The sequence below is a fragment of the Manduca sexta genome, chromosome 11, assembly GCF_014839805.1.
Source record: "Manduca sexta isolate Smith_Timp_Sample1 chromosome 11, JHU_Msex_v1.0, whole genome shotgun sequence".
NCBI classification, from domain to species: Eukaryota; Metazoa; Arthropoda; class Insecta; order Lepidoptera; family Sphingidae; genus Manduca; species Manduca sexta.
This window is the reverse complement of record NC_051125.1, coordinates 8,967,375-8,988,321: the sequence shown is the minus strand read 5'-3', so window position 1 is coordinate 8,988,321 and position 20,947 is coordinate 8,967,375. Positions and strand designations below refer to the sequence as shown.

Below are 20,947 nucleotides of genomic sequence, written 5' to 3'. Positions count from 1 at the left end.
CAAATAATAGTCTAATAGTTTATTGAACTGTGCAGTACAAGCTGATTTATCTTACAAAAACATTGAATTAATAGATCCTATTGTTGAAGTAGACGATAATGGCAGAGGTATGTCCACCGGGGCCTTGACTAACTCATTTTAATTAAACACTTCTACTTTATATATTACAATGTAAGCTTATCATGAATTTGCATTTACCATAACTTCCGTTTTTCCTTATTTAATCAAAGGGCTCATCAACCATCGGTTGAATCCGATTCATTATTTTACATTTAAACATCTCCACTGTCTTCTAAAATAATCAGTTGAATGTTTTGGTATTACTTTTATCAGTGTTGTAAAGATTGTTATCTAACTCACGAATTTTCTCGCTTGGCCAATCGAATCTCGAGGCTGACGTGTACCGGCAGAAAGATAGTCGCTTAGCGACACATTTTCTTGTTATTACCCAAATATAACTGCTAACTATTCATTTTTAATACAGAATGCGTGATGTTAGAGGGCATCAGTATTAATTAATAAAACCGGTCCTAAAGTTGTCGACATCTGTTGCGTTCGTATCGAATATCCTTGTCCAGTGAGCAGTTGAATTTTGTCGCTCTAATTCCTCCCGTCTTTCGCTTGATGCTGCCATGTTTCAGTCGCCTCTGGCTGCTGGCGACATGACATCCACCGAGTGTTACGATCTAATAAAAAAAGGTGTAGACATAGAAGTGCCCGGTTTGGAAGTGTATTATGATAAGGTTGTGATTGAACTACGAGGTTAGTTGTGTTGTGCATTTGTGATTTATCATCGTTTGTTCACGCGTTGATAATAATAGTTTTTATTGGTGCGGTGTTAAAATATTGTGCATTATTGTTATGTGCCGTTGGGAATAATTGTTTGTTCGATCGGTTTAAGTTAATCGATTTAACTATGTAGATAATTGGCTACAATTTATGTGTCAATTTCGTGGAATTTAGTGTTGTTTTTAGTAGTGCTGTGTCGGTACATTGAAGTTTGATCGATATGGGATGCCTTACGAGTGGGATGTAAGAACAATATTGCCAACACAACATCCCGCACATCTAGGACCATGTCTTTCCGCTCTGAAGCGTGCGAATCGCAATCCGATCCTCATCTCGAATTACGCATATTATTTTCCGAACACAACACCTAGGCCGTATTGTCTTGTTGTAAGTTATTACAATAGCGATGGCGACTCCGGACGGGCGGGCATCACCCGACGGCTCGGCATCATCAGTCCAGGAGTGGCCGACTTCAACACACGCGATTTGGTCGCCGCGCCGCGGTCGACCTCACTGGCGGTTATTGTGTTAACATTCCCTACTGTTTTTCTATAAAGTGTTTTCCTCACCTATAATAAATGAGCGTGCTTTACGTGCACTATTTTTTTGGTCTTACAGGTCCGTGCATTGTTTACTAATTTGTAGTGGATTTAATTCACACGTATACAGTATGTCGCAGGGCACATATCCATTTCAGTACATCGATTGTTTACATTCGCCTTTATTTACAAATCTATTGCTGTATCTGAATTTTAATCAATGAATATCATATCCAATGAAAGCAAATGTGAATAATAATCCACTTGTTCTTTTGCCAGACGAACGAGAGAGCGTACAGAAGAAGACATTTCAAAAATGGGTGAACTCTCATTTAGTCCGCGTCGGGTGCCGCATCGGCGACCTGTACGTGGACATGAGAGACGGCAAAATGCTGATCAAGCTGCTGGAGGTGCTGTCTGGAGAGAGGCTGGTGTGTATACCGCTTTATCTAACTTTCACTTATCATCATTATCAATCATTTAATCAATTTTAACAGGATAAACAAATATCTATTTGTAAAAATAAGTTTAATAGACAATTATTTCAGTTAGTGTTCGCGCCAAAATCAAAGTCTATGTATTTACTATATCCTTATAAATTATTTTGTCCTCGTGGTAGTGATATAATATTGATCTGAAACGAAAATATGTTCTTTTCCTATTGGTGTATACATTTTTATTTACAGTTTCCATTTAAATAACTGTTTGTTTGGTTAAACAATGGTAACGTACGCGATGGTTCAAAATATAACATTCGGCTCATGGCTGCCGCGTTAAAATTAGTCGCACACAAACTGAAATTGGAGCGTGAAATGCAAATTCTAGTTTACAGAATGCTATGGTTGCAACTTAAATTGTTTTTATTAAACAATGGCCATAAGACATTGGCGCTAGTCAGGTGTTTAAATATGAATCCAATAAAACTGCTCATGCTTTGCAGTTCATTTGATACTTGGAATTGAACGTATCAGAAGAATAAGATCAACCTCCATTGTAGATTTAAATTAAGTCACGATTTTTTTAATAAGAATTTAATGTTATAGTAAAAGAATCCAGTTTAGTATTACTGATGAGATAATCATGTTTTTTAAAATGTTACAACAGTTCAATTAGTAGTGTGTAGAGGTAAAAAAAATGTCATTGATAAAAGGAAACCAAGCACGTATTCTACCTATTGATAAATATCTAATCACACTCGTCCATTTAAATGTCCACGATGAAAAAAAAATAAGAGCTTTTGCTTTTTACCCATATTTATTAGTACAGTAACAATAGCATAGGTACTTATACTAAGTACTTCACGTTAGTTTTTTGTGAGATTTGTCATAACTAAAGTTCATATAGAGGAGGGCAGAAAAATAAAATTATGTGTATACGTCTTACAAATATATTAAAAACACTGGACACTAGTTAATTTTATTATATTAATAACACTATAATCATAATTATGATTAAGCAATGGTTATTACTACGTATTCATAGTTGTGATTATTGACCATTTCGAAATTACACTGGATATATTTTGTTAACAGCCCCGTCCCACCAAAGGCAAGATGCGTATTCATTGCCTGGAGAACGTTGACAAAGCGCTGCAGTTCCTGCGCGAACAACGCGTGCATTTGGAGAACATGGGCTCCCACGACATCGTCGACGGGAACCCGAGGCTCAACCTTGGACTGATCTGGACCATCATTCTGCGCTTCCAGGTATGTTCGTCTCTCATTTGTGATATTCTGTATTCTATTTTTTTTTATTTTATATATAAACCTAAATCTACATTTCAATGAATCTTAAAAAAAAAATAAAAAGACCTACTGTTTCGCTATAAAATTAAACTACATTCAAAAAAATTTAGTAACTAACTGTGACAAACACATCAAGACCTTAAAATAATAATAACATTGGTGTTGAATTAAAATCTAACCCCTTATTTGCCCCAACAGATTCAAGACATAACAATCGAAGAAACCGACAACAAAGAGACGAAATCGGCCAAAGACGCCCTGCTCCTGTGGTGTCAAATGAAAACCGCCGGATACAACAACGTGAACGTGCGCAACTTCACGACGTCGTGGCGCGACGGGCTCGCGTTCAACGCGATCATACACAAGCACAGGCCCGATCTGATACAGTTCGAGAAGCTTCACAGGAGCAATCCGATACACAACCTGAACAATGCGTTCAATGTTGCTGAGGAGAAACTCGGACTCACCAAGCTGTTGGACGCTGAAGGTGGGTTTTCTTTTGCGTGTTGTTTGAAGTGATTTCTGGATTGCTGGAGATGATTAATTTTTGGAATAGATTATACAGTATATGTACAAAGTACATTGTACATGGTAGAAAACCAGACATACTGTCTGCTTCGTGTAGAGTCTCTACGGCTTCAGTGAGAGGAACATCTTCAATCTTTTTGTATAATAAAATTGAGCACATTATTATTATTAAGTGTAGATTACTCATTTTGCTGCTTATATTTAATTTTAAGTTACGTAGTATTCTGTATTATTCATAATATACAATCAATTTTAGATAGAGTTGAGAGAAGTAAATTTGTAATTGTTTTATAGACATCGCCGTCGACCACCCCGACGAGAAGTCGATCATCACCTACGTGGTCACGTACTACCACTACTTCAGCAAGATGAAGCAGGAGACGGTGCAAGGCAAGAGGATCGGCAAGGTGGTCGGCATCGCCATGGAGAACGACAAGATGATGCATGAATACGAGTCGCTCACCAGGTACGGAATACTGTTCTCTATTTGACTAGATAGCAGTCGCATATATCTAGTAAGAGGGGCCAACGTTATTCTTGCTACCGATGGGGTAAGCTTTGTGTAGAGCTGGTGGGAATAGTATCATTGTACATATTATAATCGTAGGTGTAGTCCGTTGTGGTTGCTTTGCCATGGTACATAAAGAGTTGTTAATATTTTTTACTTTTACTGTGATTCTTAAAACACAAGTTTATGTAGTCTAATGTTGCATTATTTATTCCAGTGACCTGTTGCAATGGATCGAGCGTACTATCGAAGCGTTGGGCGACAGAACCTTCGCGAACTCCCTCGAGGGCGTGCGTCAACAGCTCATACAATTCGCCAACTACCGCACCGTGGAAAAACCACCGAAGTGAGTGGGACAGTTATCTATTTTACTTCGGTCAAAACTGATTGTGTTGAAATAGTGTATATGAAATGGTAATGGTTATGGAATCAACTGGGAATATGTTATAAGAATAGGTACTATTTGTACCAGTGTCCTTTCCTGATACATAAGCATCCTCACTATTTTATATACATTCAATCAAGTTAAAAAAAAAAAATCTTTCATTATAAAAAAATAAATTGTTTTTTTTCCCCAGGTTCGTGGAGAAAGGCAACCTGGAGGTGTTGCTGTTCACACTGCAGTCGCGCATGCGCGCCGCGAACCAGAAGCCGTACACGCCGCGCGAGGGCCGCATGATCCACGACATCAACCGCGCCTGGGAGCGGCTCGAGAAGGCAGAACACGAACGCGAACTCGCGCTCAGGGAGGAGCTCATCCGCCAGGAGAAGCTCGAGCAGCTGGCCGCCAGGTGAAGTAGCTTATGTTATAATAGACATCGGGTAAACAAGCAATTGATTGGAATGGCAAAGATTTTCTGACAGTAGAGATCTCTACCATCCATAAGAATGCATACACAAGGCTAGAGGAGTAGATAATGTGTTGGAGACATTTTTACCGGAAAGAAGGGGGATAGAATTTTATATATTAGGTACCTTATTAATTCTCGCATTCTTTTTATGTCTGTATAAGAAAATGGTACTCCTATAATAATGTAACAATTCTTATTTTTTTCTATAATAATTACATGTATCCTACAGATTCAACCGCAAAGCTCAGATGCGAGAGACATGGCTGTCGGAGAATCAGCGTCTGGTCAGCCAGGACAACTTCGGCTTCGACCTCGCCGCCGTGGAGGCAGCCGCGAAGAAACACGAGGCCATCGAGACCGACATCTTCGCGTATGAGGAGCGAGTGCAAGCCGTCGTCGCGGTGTGCTCCGAACTACAGGCTGAGAGGTGAGTAGTGCTCTTGAAGCGGCATCATGTTGTTTATGGAAGGTTTTTTGAGGGTTTGTGGCACTACTATGCTACAGTTATATGTTTTAATTGGAACACACTGGTGGTATCAAATTACACTGCAGTATCTAGATTGTTTTTTTTTTATAAGTCTTAACACCTAATAATTTGGGTTTAGAGATTTATTTACTCATTAAAGACAAGATGTCCACTTACAATAAGTGTTCGGAAATTAAAGTTGCTTAAAACTATGGTTAGCTCAATCAATTTTTACATGTATTTAAGATATTTCATCCCTCATACATTTTCTTAGCCGATTTACTATCTTTTATTTCTTTTATTATAAATTGAGTATTGTATTGTACTGTTTCTAAATTAATTGTAGGTTTTCTAGTTTTTCTATGTCCAGTATAAAAAAGTATGGTGATAAGGTTTGATTTAGAGTATGCGTGTGCGCAGGTACCACGACATGGAGCGCGTGTGCGCGCGGCGCGACAACGTGCTGCGGCTGTGGGCCTACCTGCTCGAGCTGCTGCGCGCCCGCCGCGCGCGCCTCGAGCTCTCGCTGCAGCTGCAGCAGAACTTCCAGGCACGTGCACCACTCGCACTACCGCTATGTATCTAGCACTACTGCCTCGGTGTCGTAATTGTATTGCGAGCGCGGTGTGACTATCGCGCTGAGGTTCCGGGTTCGAATCCCAGGTCGGGTAAAGTGATATAGGTTTTTCAGTCCAGAGTCGGGAAATGTGCCCAATAAATGGCAACAGACCCGCCAACGATTACATGGAACCTAACATAGTTGGCGAAATGTGTTTTACACCGCTGCCCATTCCTGAATAAAGAAAAGGGGTATAAAAATATTTTACTGCTCTACTTTTCTCAAAAAATATCTAATATGTATATTTTGTATTTATTTTATTGTCGTTGTCATATATAGGAAATGCTATACATCCTTGACTCGATGGAAGAGATCAAGATGCGTTTGCTGACGGACGACTACGGCAAGCATCTGATGGGCGTCGAAGACTTACTCCAGAAGCACGCTCTCGTCGAGGCCGACATCAATGTACTCGGCGAACGCGTCAAGGTAAATTACATTGATTTATTGTACCGATAGTTATTGCAACTTTTCTATAGCGTTACATGTATTGCTGTTTATGAAATAATTAAAAATGGTATAATTACATTAGATACCTACTCAATTTTGATAAAATCTGAAGGTCAATAGGTTTAATGGCAGTCGAATTTAGATGTAGAAGATGTGACTAAGCATGATTTCCAATTGAAAAAGTGTTAGGTTATTTTAAGGATATCCTGTTTTTTCAGATTATGTTGCATATAAATTTTTCCTGTTACCTTATACGCTATAAATTGTTCTCTCTTGATGTCATTTTATTATATCAACATAGATAACACTATATAAATTTTAATCGTCAAATTCACTTAGTATATCTATTGTTATTTCTTTCTTTTTCGTTTCCAAATTTGGCCGGCATAATTGTATCGACTGGCGATATTGCACGTACCATTAAGTGTAGTGGAGACACTTCATCGTTTTTCTATAAAAAAATCTATACTTACTATTAGATAGTTAACCTGTTCTACCGTCGTTAATAGCTCCATAATGGTAACTGTTTGTGCGCAGGTGGTGGTGGGCCAGTCGCAGCGGTTCCTGGAGCAGGAGGAGGGCGGCTACCGTCCGTGCGACCCGGCCGTCACCGTCGATCGCATTCACCAGCTCGAGAACGCGTACGCAGAGCTTGTGCACCTCGCCGTCGAGCGCAGGTATGATACAGACGATTTGTAGACTTATTGTTTTTGTGCAGGTTTTAAATTGTTTGATGCGTCAATAAAGAGAAGCAAATTGACGTCACTTTTTCAATATACTTGAGTTTTTTAAGAGCTTTCAATCTTATTTGGTGTGCTAAAATTGACCGAGGTGGATTAAACTTACAGGAATGAATTGATTTGAGTTTGCTTACGATTAGGGGTTTTTATCGAGTAAAATATCGATACTAATCGATTAAAGATTTATAATTCATTTTTTATTAAGTACTATATACAAGGATAATTATTTATGTTCGTACAGAAAGCGTCTGGAAGACAGCCGCAAGCTGTGGCAGTTCTACTGGGACATGGCCGATGAGGAGAACTGGATCAAGGAGAAGGAGCAGATCGTCTCCGTGGACGATATTGGACACGATCTTACTACCGGTTAGTGTACATTAACAGTTTAAATTTATAGATTATTTAAACGAATTTTGATATCGATATATGAATATAGTTCTATTTTTGAAAACGAAATCTTGATATTATTCAACATATGGCTTGTGTTATCATCTGAAGGTAAATTAAGGAGAATTTTATTAGTAAATAAATCATTGAAATAAAGAATGAATACTACAATTTGAATTTTAGTGTATTTGAAGTGTTTTTATTGTACAAAAATATAGATCATAATTTAAACCCGTGAAAATAATTTAAATTATCTGAAATGTCGGCAAATAAATAGCTTGTAATAAGTTGTTGCACAAAAAGCCTTCAAAAATCTCATTAATGTCTTTTTATCAGTGTACCTGCTGATCTCGAAGCACAAGGCGCTGGAGGCGGACATGCAGGCGCACGAGCCGCAGCTCATGAGCGTCGCGGCCGTCGGCGACGAGCTCATCTCGCAGGGACACTTCGGCGCGGACCGCATACAGGTACCAACTTATATCAGTTTTATATTTATTCTAGAATCCCACTGCATAGCAACACACCGTTATATCTGGTTGGAGTGTTTTATATTTGCCCTGAAGTCATGCTCGCGGTATTATACCGTAATACCCATTCTCAGATTGTATCAGTTTAAAATAATATAGTGTCGATTCTACTTATCCAGAGCTACCAGTAACCCTTCATTCCTACAACAGAAATTATCTTTAGTGTTAAAATCAGCTCAGTCTACTTCAACAGGTGATACTTCCCCTATTGTCAAAAATCAGCTTGTCAATATAAACATTTTATTTTAATTATTATGTAGTTTTATATAAATACTATGTCACGATCTAAGGTGTCTACAATTAATCTCACACGATGATGAACGATTTATCATAATATTAATTTACTGTTAGGTGACCTACACTATAATTGTATTTGAAACCAGTCTTATAAGAAAATATTGTACACAGGACCGTCTCCGCGACATTCTGTCCCAATGGAACCACCTCCTGGACCTGGTGTCGCTGCGCAAGAACCGTCTAGACGCAGCCGTGCGCTACCACCAGTTGTTCGCCGACGCGGACGACATCGACAACTGGATGCTCGATACTCTCAGGTATTTTTATGGTTATTTTTTAAATTGTATGAAAATAAATTTTCTTTATTTATTACACTTATTGAATACTATGCTTTGGAAAATTTAAGTTTTTTTTAAACCTTTAACTGGAATACGGATATTTAGCTGCTTATAGTTATTATATTATGTGCTTTAATGTAATGTTTGTTGTTAGATTGGTATCGTCGGAAGACACCGGTGTCGACGAGGCTCAAGTGCAGAGCCTGCTGAAGAAGCACAAGGATGTCACCGACGAACTGAAGAACTACGCCAACGTCATCCAGCAATTGAAGCAACAGGTATATTTGTCTTTTAAAATGTATATTTTTTCTATTTGTAATAAACCATTTGGAACATTGTTGGGATAAAAAATATGATGGCTCTATCTAGAGTTGTCTTGTTATATACAAGGAAGTTATAGAAAGCGGACCAGGACAGGAAAATAAAAAAAAAATGCTTTAATAGCGCCATATCTCTTTGTTTGTTTTAAAATTAATGTTGTCGGTTGAAAAAAATGTTTCATAATGTATTATCCACAATTTAACCTGTTTTTTTTTTATTTTTGTGTTGAGACTATAATGTGTGTGCGTGTGCGCAGGCGCAGGAGCTGAGCCCGGAGGACGCGAGCAGCGCGGAGGTGCGCGAGCGGCTGGGCGCCATCGACGCGCGCCACGGCGAGCTGGCCGAGCTGGCGCGCCTGCGCAAGCAGCGCCTGCTCGACGCTCTCTCGCTCTTCAAGCTGCTGGCCGAGGCCGACGCCGCCGACCAGTGGATCGCGGAGAAGGACCGCATGCTCGACACCATGCTGCCGCCCAAGGATATCGACGATGTTGAGATTATGAAACACAGGTATGTTCGCCAGGTATCCACTATCATCGTTCCGTTAGCTGGCACCGCGCTAGATTTTTAATCTGATTTGTTATGTCAGGTATACAATTAATGAAATATATAATTCAGAAACTGCAATTTCGTGTACTTTACATTTGTTTGAGGAGACAATATTTAGCTTTTAACTTACAACCAACTTATATGACAGATACGATGGGTTCGACAAGGAGATGAACGCGAACGCGTCTCGCGTGGCGGTGGTGAACCAGCTGGCGCGGCAGCTCATCCATGTGGAGCACCCGCAGGCGGCGCGCATACAGGAGCGCCAGGCCGCACTCAACAGCGCTTGGTCCTCGCTCCGTGAAAAGGTACCGTAGTTTCCAGAATTATCATCATTAGTATTGTGATAATGTGTACCCTTTGATTTTGCAATCTATTGATAACCGTCACATCTTTTACTTTCCAATTTTGGAAAGCATAATTTACCTGTTTAAAGTCTTGATCTACATATCACAATTATGTATGTTTTGTATTAAATATTGTCTTTTGGATCACAGGCTGAAGCAAAGAAAGATGACCTTAAATCCGCTCAAGGCGTACAAACATTCCACATCGAGTGCCGCGAGACTGTCTCATGGATCGAAGACAAGAAGAGGATTCTGCAGCAAACTGACAACCTCGAGATGGACCTCAACGGTAATAATAATTGTTGCTTTGTGTTAATACTATTTATACGACAAGGGGTTATAAGATTATGATATTTATTGATGACTAATATCGATATTATCGATTCGAACAATGGACTCGTATTTACCTCTCATTAACATAAATTTAATTAATGCTGCTTTTAAATACCGTATAAATATATTTAGATGGGAGAATCATCATTAAAAACGAGTAGTTAATATCGACAATGGCTTGCAGGCGTGATGACGCTCCAGCGTCGCCTGTCGGGCATGGAGCGCGACCTGGCCGCGATCCAGGCGCGCATCTCGTCGCTGGAGAGCGAGGCCAACGCCATCGAAGACGAGCATCCCGACGAGGCGCAGCTCATCCGCGACCGCGTGCACCAGATCAACCAGAACTGGGATCAGCTCACGCAGATGGTCAGTATTGTATAATATGATCAGAGATTATTAGTGTTGAATATTTAAAACTTCTAATACTTTGTGTCCTTAAAAAAGAATCTATCGCTGAAATAAACTGCAAAATGATTTAATTAGATAAAAAATAATAACACTACTCTCTGTCTTAGTTGGTTTAATGTTAGTAGATCCACAGTGCGAAGTATTTTGTGTAAATAAACATAATAATACATCGTTTTTATTTATCATAATAGCTCAAAGAACGGGATGCAAAATTGGAAGAGGCCGGCGACTTGCATCGTTTCTTGCGCTCAGTGGACCACTTCCAGGCTTGGCTTACCAAGACTCAGACCGACGTGGCCTCTGAAGGTAATTACTAAAGCCTAATCAAAGATTTATCACATTTTTGAACTCTATTACTTTGAGACGAGAGCTTTTCCTCGTATGTTTCTTTAAAATATATGTCGATTATATCTACCTACACCTGTTCAAATGCAACATGTTGTACAACAATGTATTGTTTTTAGACACCCCATCGAGTTTGCCCGAGGCTGAGAAGCTTCTATCGCAGCACCAGACCATCAAGGAGGAGATCGACAACTACAAGGACGAGTACGCCAAGATGATGGAGTACGGAGAGAAGATCACGGCCGTTAGTATCAAGTGTTTATTTTACAAATCGTTATCAATTTCATTTGGGGCGCTTACTTTACATATACGTGGAATTATAGTATTTCCTTTAATGTTTTTTTTTTTAATTAAACGATGATAACGATGGTTAAAAAGATTTTTTATATATACTGCTATATTCTAGGAGCCATCGACGCAAGACGACCCGCAGTACATGTTCTTGCGCGAGCGTCTCAAGGCCCTGCGCGAGGGCTGGGCCGAGCTGCAGCAGATGTGGGAGAACCGCCAGCAACTCCTCGCACAGAGCCTCGAGCTGCAACTGCTGCAGCGCGACGCGAGACAGGCTGAGGTGCTGCTGTCTCACCAGGAGCACAGGTATGATAGATTCCGTATATGCTATTGATACAGTATAGGAATTTGATATAGATCTCACAAAAATAGTATAATAAGAAAAATAATAATCTAAGTCTAGTAAAGTCGATAGTTTTGAGGTTAGGCAAGACTCATATTATTTTATTTTTTACAGGCTAGCAAAGACCGAACCACCGACCAACTTGGAACAAGCCGAAAACTTGATCAAGGAACATGAGGCCTTCCTCACTACCATGGAAGCTAACGACGATAAGATCAACTCCGTGGTGCAGTTCGCCAACCGTCTGGTCGAAGAGAGACATTTCGATGCCGATAAGATTCAGCGCAAGGCCGAAAGCATCGAGGCCAGGCGTAATGCCAACCGCGAGAAGGCTTTGCAACAGATGGAGAAACTTCAAGACCAGTTGCAGCTCCACCAATTCCTTCAGGATTGTGACGAACTCGGTGAATGGGTGCAGGAGAAGAATGTCACCGCTCAAGACGACACATACCGTTCCGCCAAGACTATCCATTCTAAATGGACCCGCCATCAAGCCTTCGAAGCCGAAATTGCCGCTAACAAGGAGCGTCTTTTCGCCGTTCAGAACGCTGCTGAGGAGCTCATGAAACAGAAACCCGAATTCGTCGAAATCATTTCACCGAAAATGCACGAACTACAAGACCAGTTTGAAAACCTGCAGACAACAACCAAGGAAAAGGGCGAGCGCTTGTTCGATGCCAACAGGGAAGTGCTTCTGCACCAGACTTGCGACGACATCGACTCGTGGATGAACGAACTCGAAAAGCAAATCGAGAACACAGACACTGGCACCGACCTTGCTTCTGTAAACATTCTTATGCAGAAACAGCAGATGATCGAAACACAGATGGCGGTCAAAGCCAAGCAAGTCACCGAGCTCGAGACTCAGGCTGAATACTTGCAGAAGACCGTGCCCGATAAGATGGAAGAGATCAAGGAAAAGAAAAAGTGCGTCGAACAGAGATTCGAGCAGTTGAAGGCTCCATTGTTGGAGCGCCAACGCCAATTGGCGAAGAAGAAGGAAGCATTCCAGTTCCGTCGCGATATCGAGGATGAGAAATTGTGGATCCACGAGAAGATGCCGCTAGCTACTAGCACCGATTACGGTAACTCGTTGTTCAACGTACAAATGCTTCAGAAGAAGAACCAGTCGTTGAAAACGGAGACTGACAATCACGAACCCAGGATCTTGACCGTCATCTCCAATGGACAGAAGCTGATTGACGAGGGACACGAGGCAGCGCCCGAGTTCAAGCAGCTTATCGATGAACTTACCGCGAGGTGGCGAGAACTTAAGGGTGAGCATAATTGAAAGATTTTTTCATCTTTAATAATTACCAGATTATTATTCAACCGATTCCATTGCTAATCGATATATCTAATTTCATAGATGCCATCGAGCAACGCAAGAACAACCTGTCCCAATGGGAGAAGGCACAGCAGTACTTGTTCGATGCCAATGAGGCGGAGGCGTGGATGAGCGAACAGGAGTTGTACATGATGGTCGAGGACCGCGGCAAGGACGAAATCTCTGCACAGAACCTCATGAAGAAGCACGAGATATTAGAGCAGGCGGTCGATGACTACGCGCAGACTATACGCCAGTTGGGAGAGACGGTGCGGCAGTTGACTAGCGAGGAGCATCCATTGAGGTATGTATCCAGGCTAATAGTTGAGTAACAATCGTCTGTAAATTAGATATAGTTTGCCGAATAACAATATACCTAGGTAGCGTCCAAGCAAAACATATTTGATATGTGATTCTATATAAATACATATTAATATTTGTATAGTGCAAACATTTTGCGAGTTTTCTTATCACAAAAATAAATCATTACACAATATCTATGCATGTTATAAATAAGGAGATTACTTAATTCATTTTTATTTTAGCGAACAAATCTCAGTAAAACAGTCGCAAGTGGACAAACTGTACGCGGGTCTGAAGGACCTGGCCGGTGAGCGACGCGCCAAGCTGGACGAGGCGCTGCGGCTGTTCCAGCTGTCGCGCGAGGTGGACGACCTCGAGCAGTGGATCACCGAGCGCGAGCTGGTCGCCAGCTCGCAGGAGCTCGGGCAAGACTACGACCATGTTACGGTTGGTATTGGTTTAGTAAAGTTCGGTTGAGTAGTATAATGAAGAGTGATTTTTATCGATACCTAAATAGTTTAAGTGAACTTTAATGTAAAATAAAAATAAATTTGCTTAGTGGGAAAAAATTTAATTGTTTTTGTGGGTAACCGATTATTGACAATCGTTAAAATTGTACTGTGCTGAAGAATGAACCATGTAACTAATGAATTGTTATGTTTCAGCTTCTCTGGGAGCGTTTCAAGGAGTTCGCGCGCGAGACCCAATCTGTGGGCTCGGAGCGCGTGGCCACGGCGGAGCGCATAGCCGACCAGATGATCGCCATGGGCCACTCCGACAACGCCACCATCGCGCAATGGAAGGAGGGCCTCAAGGAGACCTGGCAAGACCTGCTCGAGCTTATCGAGACCAGGACTCAGGTACTGTGGGGTTTTTGGTTACACTCCACTTTTTTAAGACAATGAAACGTTTGCTAATTTCTCGCCATCATTCGAATAATTACATAATCTGAACTATGATTTTTGTCATTTTAATTATTTTATTGTTATATTATTGTTATATGTAATTATTATTTGGTCGATGTTGCCCATTTCTGTAAAATAATTTATCGATAACTATTTCCGTGTGTAGATGTTGGCCGCTTCCCGCGAGCTGCACAAGTACTTCCACGACTGCAAGGACACGCTGCAGCGCGTCAACGAGAAGGCGCGCGGCGTCAGCGACGAGCTCGGCCGCGACGCCATCAGCGTCGGCGCGCTCCAGCGCAAGCACTACAACTTCATGCAGGACCTCAGCACGCTGCAGCAGCAGGTATGTTTTACAGCTGGGGATTGCTTATCTAATACTTTATCGTTAGCATTATTATTGACATTATTATGAACGATATATTTTTGTTATTTTGAAAACCTATTAATTGCAGGTTTATGGGATACTTTTTAAGTTATTAATGTGTGGATCGTGACGTGTGTACTGTGTGTCGATGCAGGTGGAGGCGATCTCCAGCGAGTGCGCGCGACTGGGCGCGTCGTATGCGGGCGACAAGGCGGCGGAGATCACGCGGCGCGAGGCGGAGGTGGCGGACGCGTGGGCCGCGCTGCACGCCGCCTGCGCCGCGCGCAAGGCCAAGCTCGAGGACGCCGACGACCTCTACCGCTTCCTCAACCAAGTGCGCAACCTCACGCTCTGGATGGACGACGTCGTGCGCCAGATGAACACCGGAGAGAAACCTCGGTCAGTCCAATGTGGATTTCTAATTAAATTATTAATTACTTAGCTACTATAATTTAGGAACAAATCAAAGTTCTGTAATTTGCTGAACATATTCCTTGTAAACTATTTGTAATCTTTGCTTCTATAGGTTTAGATTATTCTATCGACAATAAAACTATTATTATTTTTTAACATTCAGAGACGTAAGCGGAGTGGAACTCCTCATGAATAACCACCAATCTCTAAAAGCGGAAATCGACACGCGCGAGGACAATTTCTCAGCGTGCATCTCTCTCGGCAAAGAACTGTTGGCGCGTCAACACTACGCGTCAGCTGACATCAAAGACAAGCTGCTGCAGCTCACCAACCAGCGCAACGCGTTACTGCGCCGCTGGGAGGAGCGCTGGGAGAACTTGCAGCTTAGTGAGTATCGATTTAATATCGATAAGATTTAAGCGCTACGACAGTGTTTTTTTTATTGTTAGTAAGATTTGCTTAGGTTTTATTTTTTAGGAATTATTTTTACAGTCCTTTATAAATATATTTTTTAAAAATAATTTGTACATCTTAATCTCCATAACTTGGTATTATTGTGGTGAAATAACTAATTTATTTTAACCAATACTCAAACGCATCCGTCCCCCAGTTCTGGAGGTGTACCAGTTCGCGCGCGACGCGGCGGTGGCGGAGGCGTGGCTGATCGCGCAGGAGCCGTACCTGATGTCGCAGGAGCTCGGCCATACTATCGACGAGGTGGAGAGCCTCATCAAGAAGCACGAGGCCTTCGAGAAGTCCGCCGCCGCGCAGGAGGACAGGTTCAGCGCGCTGCAGCGCCTCACTACGGTAAGTGGGCTGCTAGAATTACATACAAACATCGCTAATTATCGATGGGCCGAGGGGGTACTGCCAAAAAAAGATGTTTCCTGTTTGAAACTAACTTTTTATTTGGATTTTTTTGCATATATTATGATAAACTTTTTTAACGAATTGACCAAATAATACAGATACAGCAAGTACTGCCATTATTCTGCAAGTTACATGATATGTTATAATTAGTTAAACTGTGCGGGTTTATCGATATTGCGCATTTTTTTATTACTTATATAATGTATACGAGGTGTGATTGTGCTTTAATAATTGAGATAAAACATAATATTGTCGAGGTAGTTATCACTGGCAGCTTGTATATTTAGTTTAATAAATTGGTTTTAGTTAATGCATTGGTTTGATGTAGTGTTGTGGATGTCTTGCATGCTTAAACAGGTCATTGTGTACATACGTATTATAAACCAATATCGTCAGTAAAGTTGTAACAGTGCGTAGGTATTTTTTTTACCTTTATTAGTAATTTGGGAACTTGAATGCTGTTTTAAATATTTAATTGCGTGTGCTTATATCATATTTTTTCTCACTCTTCAAAAGTAAACTTTTTGAAAATTGCACTGGTAAAACTTCACTGTCAATGTATAAAAAAAAACAATCAATTAGTTTTTTCATTTATTTTTCTTACATTAACTACCAACACAACAGTTCATTTATTTGCACTATGCTTGTTGGAATGGTGTACTTTGATTCTAATTTCACTCTTCTATTCACTAGCTTGAACAGCGTGAGACGTCACTGTGGCCCAAACCAGATACTTGGGAAACTTATGACGAGTCTACCTTCACGTACGAACACCCGCCTGTGTCCCGCAGGAATCCCCCATTAACTGTCAACGTCCCTAACAAACCCGAACGTCCCGTCAGCCAAGTAGTAGAGGAAATAATTACGAATAGCAATAAGTACCCACTGCCTGAAAAGTTCAGGGCAAGGAATCTCACTTTAGATTACTCAAATAAACCCCCACCGAAAAATGATTCGTACCTGTGGAATGTCGTGACTACAACAAGTTTATCGACTATATCAGAGACAAGCACGCCGCCGATGTCGCCTCTAAAATCACCTTTATCTCCTGAAATATATAGTTCAGTTTTCTTCGAGTTCCCAGATAATATCGAAGAGCCTAATATGTCGTTAGCGTGCATAGATTTCATTCTCTGGCAACGATTATCCTATCAATACATATACCCGAATGTATCGTTGCTAAGGTCGAAAAGTGGTTCCTCTAAATCAAATAGTCTTAAACGTATTATTAAAAAGATATCAAAGAAAATTAGGTCAACAGACTCAGATATTAAGGGTGAGGTTGCCGTGCTCTCTATGCCGGGGTTGACGAGTAGTACTAAGGCGATCAATGATTTAGGGAAGGAGGTTAAGACGATACCTTTGAGTTCTTCCTTGCTCTTGTTGTCCCAAACCCGTAACCTCCTGGGCCCCGAAGGTGCATGGTATTTTAACTACTTGGATGGTGTAAGTGTGGTGTCCGGTGTTTATTGCATGTGCCTTATTGTGTATAGCTTGAGCTTACTGCACTTCAAAAAAATGTTTTAGATTCGTTGTACAAGTAAAAATATTTTTGTTACATATAAGTATTAGTTAATAGATTATAAAAAAGTCGATAATTTCCTTCTTCGTCACTACGTAATCAAGCAGACAATAAAATAAAAATAAAATATTTTTGAAAGAACTTATACTTATATATTTGTTATAATTACTCCCGTTTCGAAAGTAAGACTAGATAACAGATATTAATAATTGTATACGTTTAACGCTAGACCGCAGGGCAAACTAACCATCGCAACTATCTATATCAATATTACCAGCTCCGTTACTAATGTAGTATTTCTCTACAGTTCGAAGTGAAGGAGATGAAGCGTCGCCAGGAAGCTGCAGAGGCGGCGGAGAGAGAGAAGCGCGAGCGGGAGGCCGCCGAGGCCGCCGCCGCCGCCGCCGACCAGCCCGACGCCACCGACACGCAGCACGAACAGCCGCCGCCGCAAGGTACGACACATCTCTTACAAACTATACACGGCCACACCCGTTACGATATGTACTTCATTACGACAGGATTAGGTTTCGGTTAGGTGCCTTATATGTTTTGATATAACCAAATGAAGGCAAATGCTGATGGTATTTATCTACTTAGATCAATATTTTGGTTAATGTCTTTCATGCAGTATGTATTGAAAGGTCGATGAGCGACATAAGAGCCATATAAGTCTAACAAACGTCCTTGCAAAAAAAAATCTACATGGTTAAACATAACTTACTTATTTTTATCATTTTGAATATTAAAATTTTTTAAGAAAAATATAAGAGTTATTATAAATAAAACAATACGGCCGGTAAAAAAACAAGCCGAGTGTTAGAAACTACGATAGATTTCAATTTCTCCAGATATTGAACCCGAGGCAAATATCTGCGTTTTACGCAAATTTTTGCACCGAATGTTGGGTCTGTGGTCTAGCCTATCTTGATTCACGCTCAGCTCCCGTTGAATGTGACTAAACACGACACTAGACTCCGTGTAATTTCATTATCATTGATCAATCAGTTGGTGTGTCGACCAATCACAATCATCGTGATGAAACGACATGGATCCTCGGGTCGTATTTGTTTAGTCCAAAATTATTAAAAAGCAATGATTTTATTACATATTTATAGTTCGATATTTATTTATTTGAGTAAGTTATGTTTTACCTACTTTATTACAAAATTATACAAGACTTCATTTATTTAATCAGACACAGATTGAAAATGATTTAGTTTAAATGACATATGAAAACAGAACGCAAAGCAAAATATAACATCACTCTATGTCACAATTGCAATGTAAGCACGCATGTGTAATGTCTATTAGCACTTACAATATAACTTGAAAGACAAAAATCTCTAACCTTCATGGACACAAATCAAAGAAGGTATGCTGCTTGCATATTGCGATAAAACACAAACTCTGTAATTGTCCTTACTACAGGAAATACCAACAGTTGGTCTGAATTATATTCAAAAATTACGTTACAAGACTCGTACATATAGCGTTAAATTTTTTTCTTATTTTATCGTTTATTTTGTACAATCTACTTGTCGTGTCCCGTTTCTCTAAATTTCAAATATAATTCAATAAAAAAAACGATAAAATTAGAAAGATACTATGTTTTATAAACATTAATACAATACACAATTCACAAAGATAAAGCTTACGGCAACGCTTGCCGCTTTATGTGTGAATTTTCAAGACCTTTCTCTCGCTTGCTCGTCGACCAACGAAATATTCGCTTCCACGACCACTAGATGGCATTGTCAATCGATATCAATCCATATTACAACGGGATATGATCCATTCGTTGGTCGATCGAGTATTTTGTGCGTGACAAAAGGGCCACTTACTTACCGATGTGTTGTCCACACATGCACACGTGTAGTCGTAAGGAGAACGTCCACTAAAGCGGCTGAGAAGGCCCAAGAGCGACCGCATTCCCAGCCAGGTAACATGAGCGCTTTGAACTACCGTCTAATCTTATCGGTTGTTGGCATGAGCTTCTACGGTAGTTGTAGGGGTATAATATTACTGTAAGGTGACACCGCGCTCGAATAGGAGACGCCACTGGGTAGACAATAACTGTGATTAATGTTCCAAGCTTTGTAATTCGGAAGCTTTGTTGTACACGGGGGTAGTTAGCGTAGGCTATTTAGGCTATCTATCGTATTTAGAACCGAGCACAATATTATTTGTCGCACGATTTCTATGTTCCATCTCACACTATTTAGATCACTATACAGGGTGCTGGTAATATATGTCGATTTATTTATTTGATCATTGTCATTATTAAACATTTCTTAAGTGAGGTTTAAAACTTCAACAACTCGATCAATGCAAAGATAGAAGTTTTATTTCTCATCATGCATACCTTACCTACGTTCATGATCACAATTACATCATCTCACTATACTTTTTACGTGAAATGTATCCCATTTATTTTATATGTTCGTCTAAAGCTAATCACGGTGATGGTTTGATACTCTGTCCTCTTTATGTCTGTCTTTCGTCTCATTTAGTCCTTCGACTATGCTAGCGTTACGTTCTAAGTGTTATCGTCTTCCTTTACGAAGCTGTCTTCAACTAAGGTAGGTATATGTTACCTACACACTACTTGCTTAACTTTCTTGCTATATATTTATTTTATGCACGGCTTTATAGCTTTTTTATGTTTTATACTTGCCTTTAATACTTGACTTAAATAAAAGAACTATGTTCTATATTTTACAAGGGGATACATATACCAATTATTCAAGGAAAGTTTATATTTTAATATATTTTGGGTGTATGGATAATACAACAATAGTTTTCATCGAAATTGCTTTAACAATATATTACATGGGACTATAACCGCTTATCATTCTTATTTACTATCATTCGGGGACAAATTATGAGTAACGTATCTGTAGGAAGCAATGTAGGAACAGAATAATAATACTTTCTATAACTCTGAACGTAGATTTGAAACACACTGTATTTGTAGCATGTAATGTTGTTAATTTATTTACTTATAACAGCTATGCGTGCGTATCCGTTACTAGAAAACAATTGTTTACAACAAACACATTCGGCTATATAGAGTCCGTTGTTGTTTACATAACGTATTAGTTTACGTTCGATACGCCCGCATAGTGGCAGCATGTGTATGTACGTAGCATGTACGTAATGCACGTAGTGTAGCCGTAACTAGCACGTAGCCGTGTGCATGCAGAGGCGAGCCCCCCCGCCCCAGCCCCCGCCCCCGCTTCGTCCCCGCACCCCCCGTCGCCCGCGCCGGCGCCGGCGGGCCCGCCCGCGGACTCCCCGCCCCGACCGTCCACGTCGAAACAGACGCCGGTCAAACCCGCACGCCTCTCCAGTGAGTATTGTAGACAAACTATATGTATTTTGATACTTATTTACACACAAGTTATGGTTGTAATTTGAACGTAATGAATTTCAAAATAGATGTTATTTTGTGTATGCATATTTTTAGTACATTAAGAATATTTTGTTGTTCAATTGCAATTAAATTAACCTAAAAAAACTTAATAATTCTTACGTTTTAATAGCGGATCATATTAGAACCATAACTGCAGTAAAATAAC

At 40.3% G+C, this 20,947-nt stretch overlaps 1 protein-coding gene across 13 annotated transcripts in view; it reads left to right on the top strand.

Annotated features, from left to right (window-relative positions):
• The window catches only part of LOC115452540 (spectrin beta chain), a 60,811-nt gene that overhangs the window by 34,999 nt on the left and 4,865 nt on the right, over positions 1-20,947 (top strand). For 6 of the 13 annotated variants that reach the window (XM_037437476.1, XM_037437474.1, XM_037437469.1 and 3 more), the window contains exons 3-33: positions 1,608-1,759; positions 2,861-3,034; positions 3,272-3,560; positions 3,896-4,067; positions 4,327-4,455; positions 4,688-4,900; positions 5,190-5,387; positions 5,847-5,976; positions 6,325-6,474; positions 7,033-7,172; positions 7,477-7,601; positions 7,959-8,089; positions 8,558-8,703; positions 8,879-9,002; positions 9,302-9,552; positions 9,740-9,899; positions 10,089-10,227; positions 10,456-10,637; positions 10,871-10,985; positions 11,144-11,268; positions 11,431-11,621; positions 11,773-12,935; positions 13,028-13,289; positions 13,531-13,735; positions 13,954-14,148; positions 14,360-14,539; positions 14,715-14,959; positions 15,138-15,361; positions 15,585-15,781; positions 17,674-17,821; positions 20,572-20,718. In XM_037437476.1, the coding sequence (XP_037293373.1) occupies positions 1,608-1,759; positions 2,861-3,034; positions 3,272-3,560; positions 3,896-4,067; positions 4,327-4,455; positions 4,688-4,900; positions 5,190-5,387; positions 5,847-5,976; positions 6,325-6,474; positions 7,033-7,172; positions 7,477-7,601; positions 7,959-8,089; positions 8,558-8,703; positions 8,879-9,002; positions 9,302-9,552; positions 9,740-9,899; positions 10,089-10,227; positions 10,456-10,637; positions 10,871-10,985; positions 11,144-11,268; positions 11,431-11,621; positions 11,773-12,935; positions 13,028-13,289; positions 13,531-13,735; positions 13,954-14,148; positions 14,360-14,539; positions 14,715-14,959; positions 15,138-15,361; positions 15,585-15,781; positions 17,674-17,821; positions 20,572-20,718 (6,402 nt within the window). Of the gene's footprint in view, positions 1-539; positions 763-1,607; positions 1,760-2,860; positions 3,035-3,271; positions 3,561-3,895; positions 4,068-4,326; positions 4,456-4,687; positions 4,901-5,189; positions 5,388-5,846; positions 5,977-6,324; positions 6,475-7,032; positions 7,173-7,476; positions 7,602-7,958; positions 8,090-8,557; positions 8,704-8,878; positions 9,003-9,301; positions 9,553-9,739; positions 9,900-10,088; positions 10,228-10,455; positions 10,638-10,870; positions 10,986-11,143; positions 11,269-11,430; positions 11,622-11,772; positions 12,936-13,027; positions 13,290-13,530; positions 13,736-13,953; positions 14,149-14,359; positions 14,540-14,714; positions 14,960-15,137; positions 15,362-15,584; positions 15,782-16,537; positions 17,387-17,673; positions 17,822-19,245; positions 19,309-20,571; positions 20,719-20,947 lie in introns of those variants that run through there. The other 7 variants (XM_030181194.2, XM_030181175.2, XM_030181202.2 and 4 more) reach the window with 5 other exon arrangements.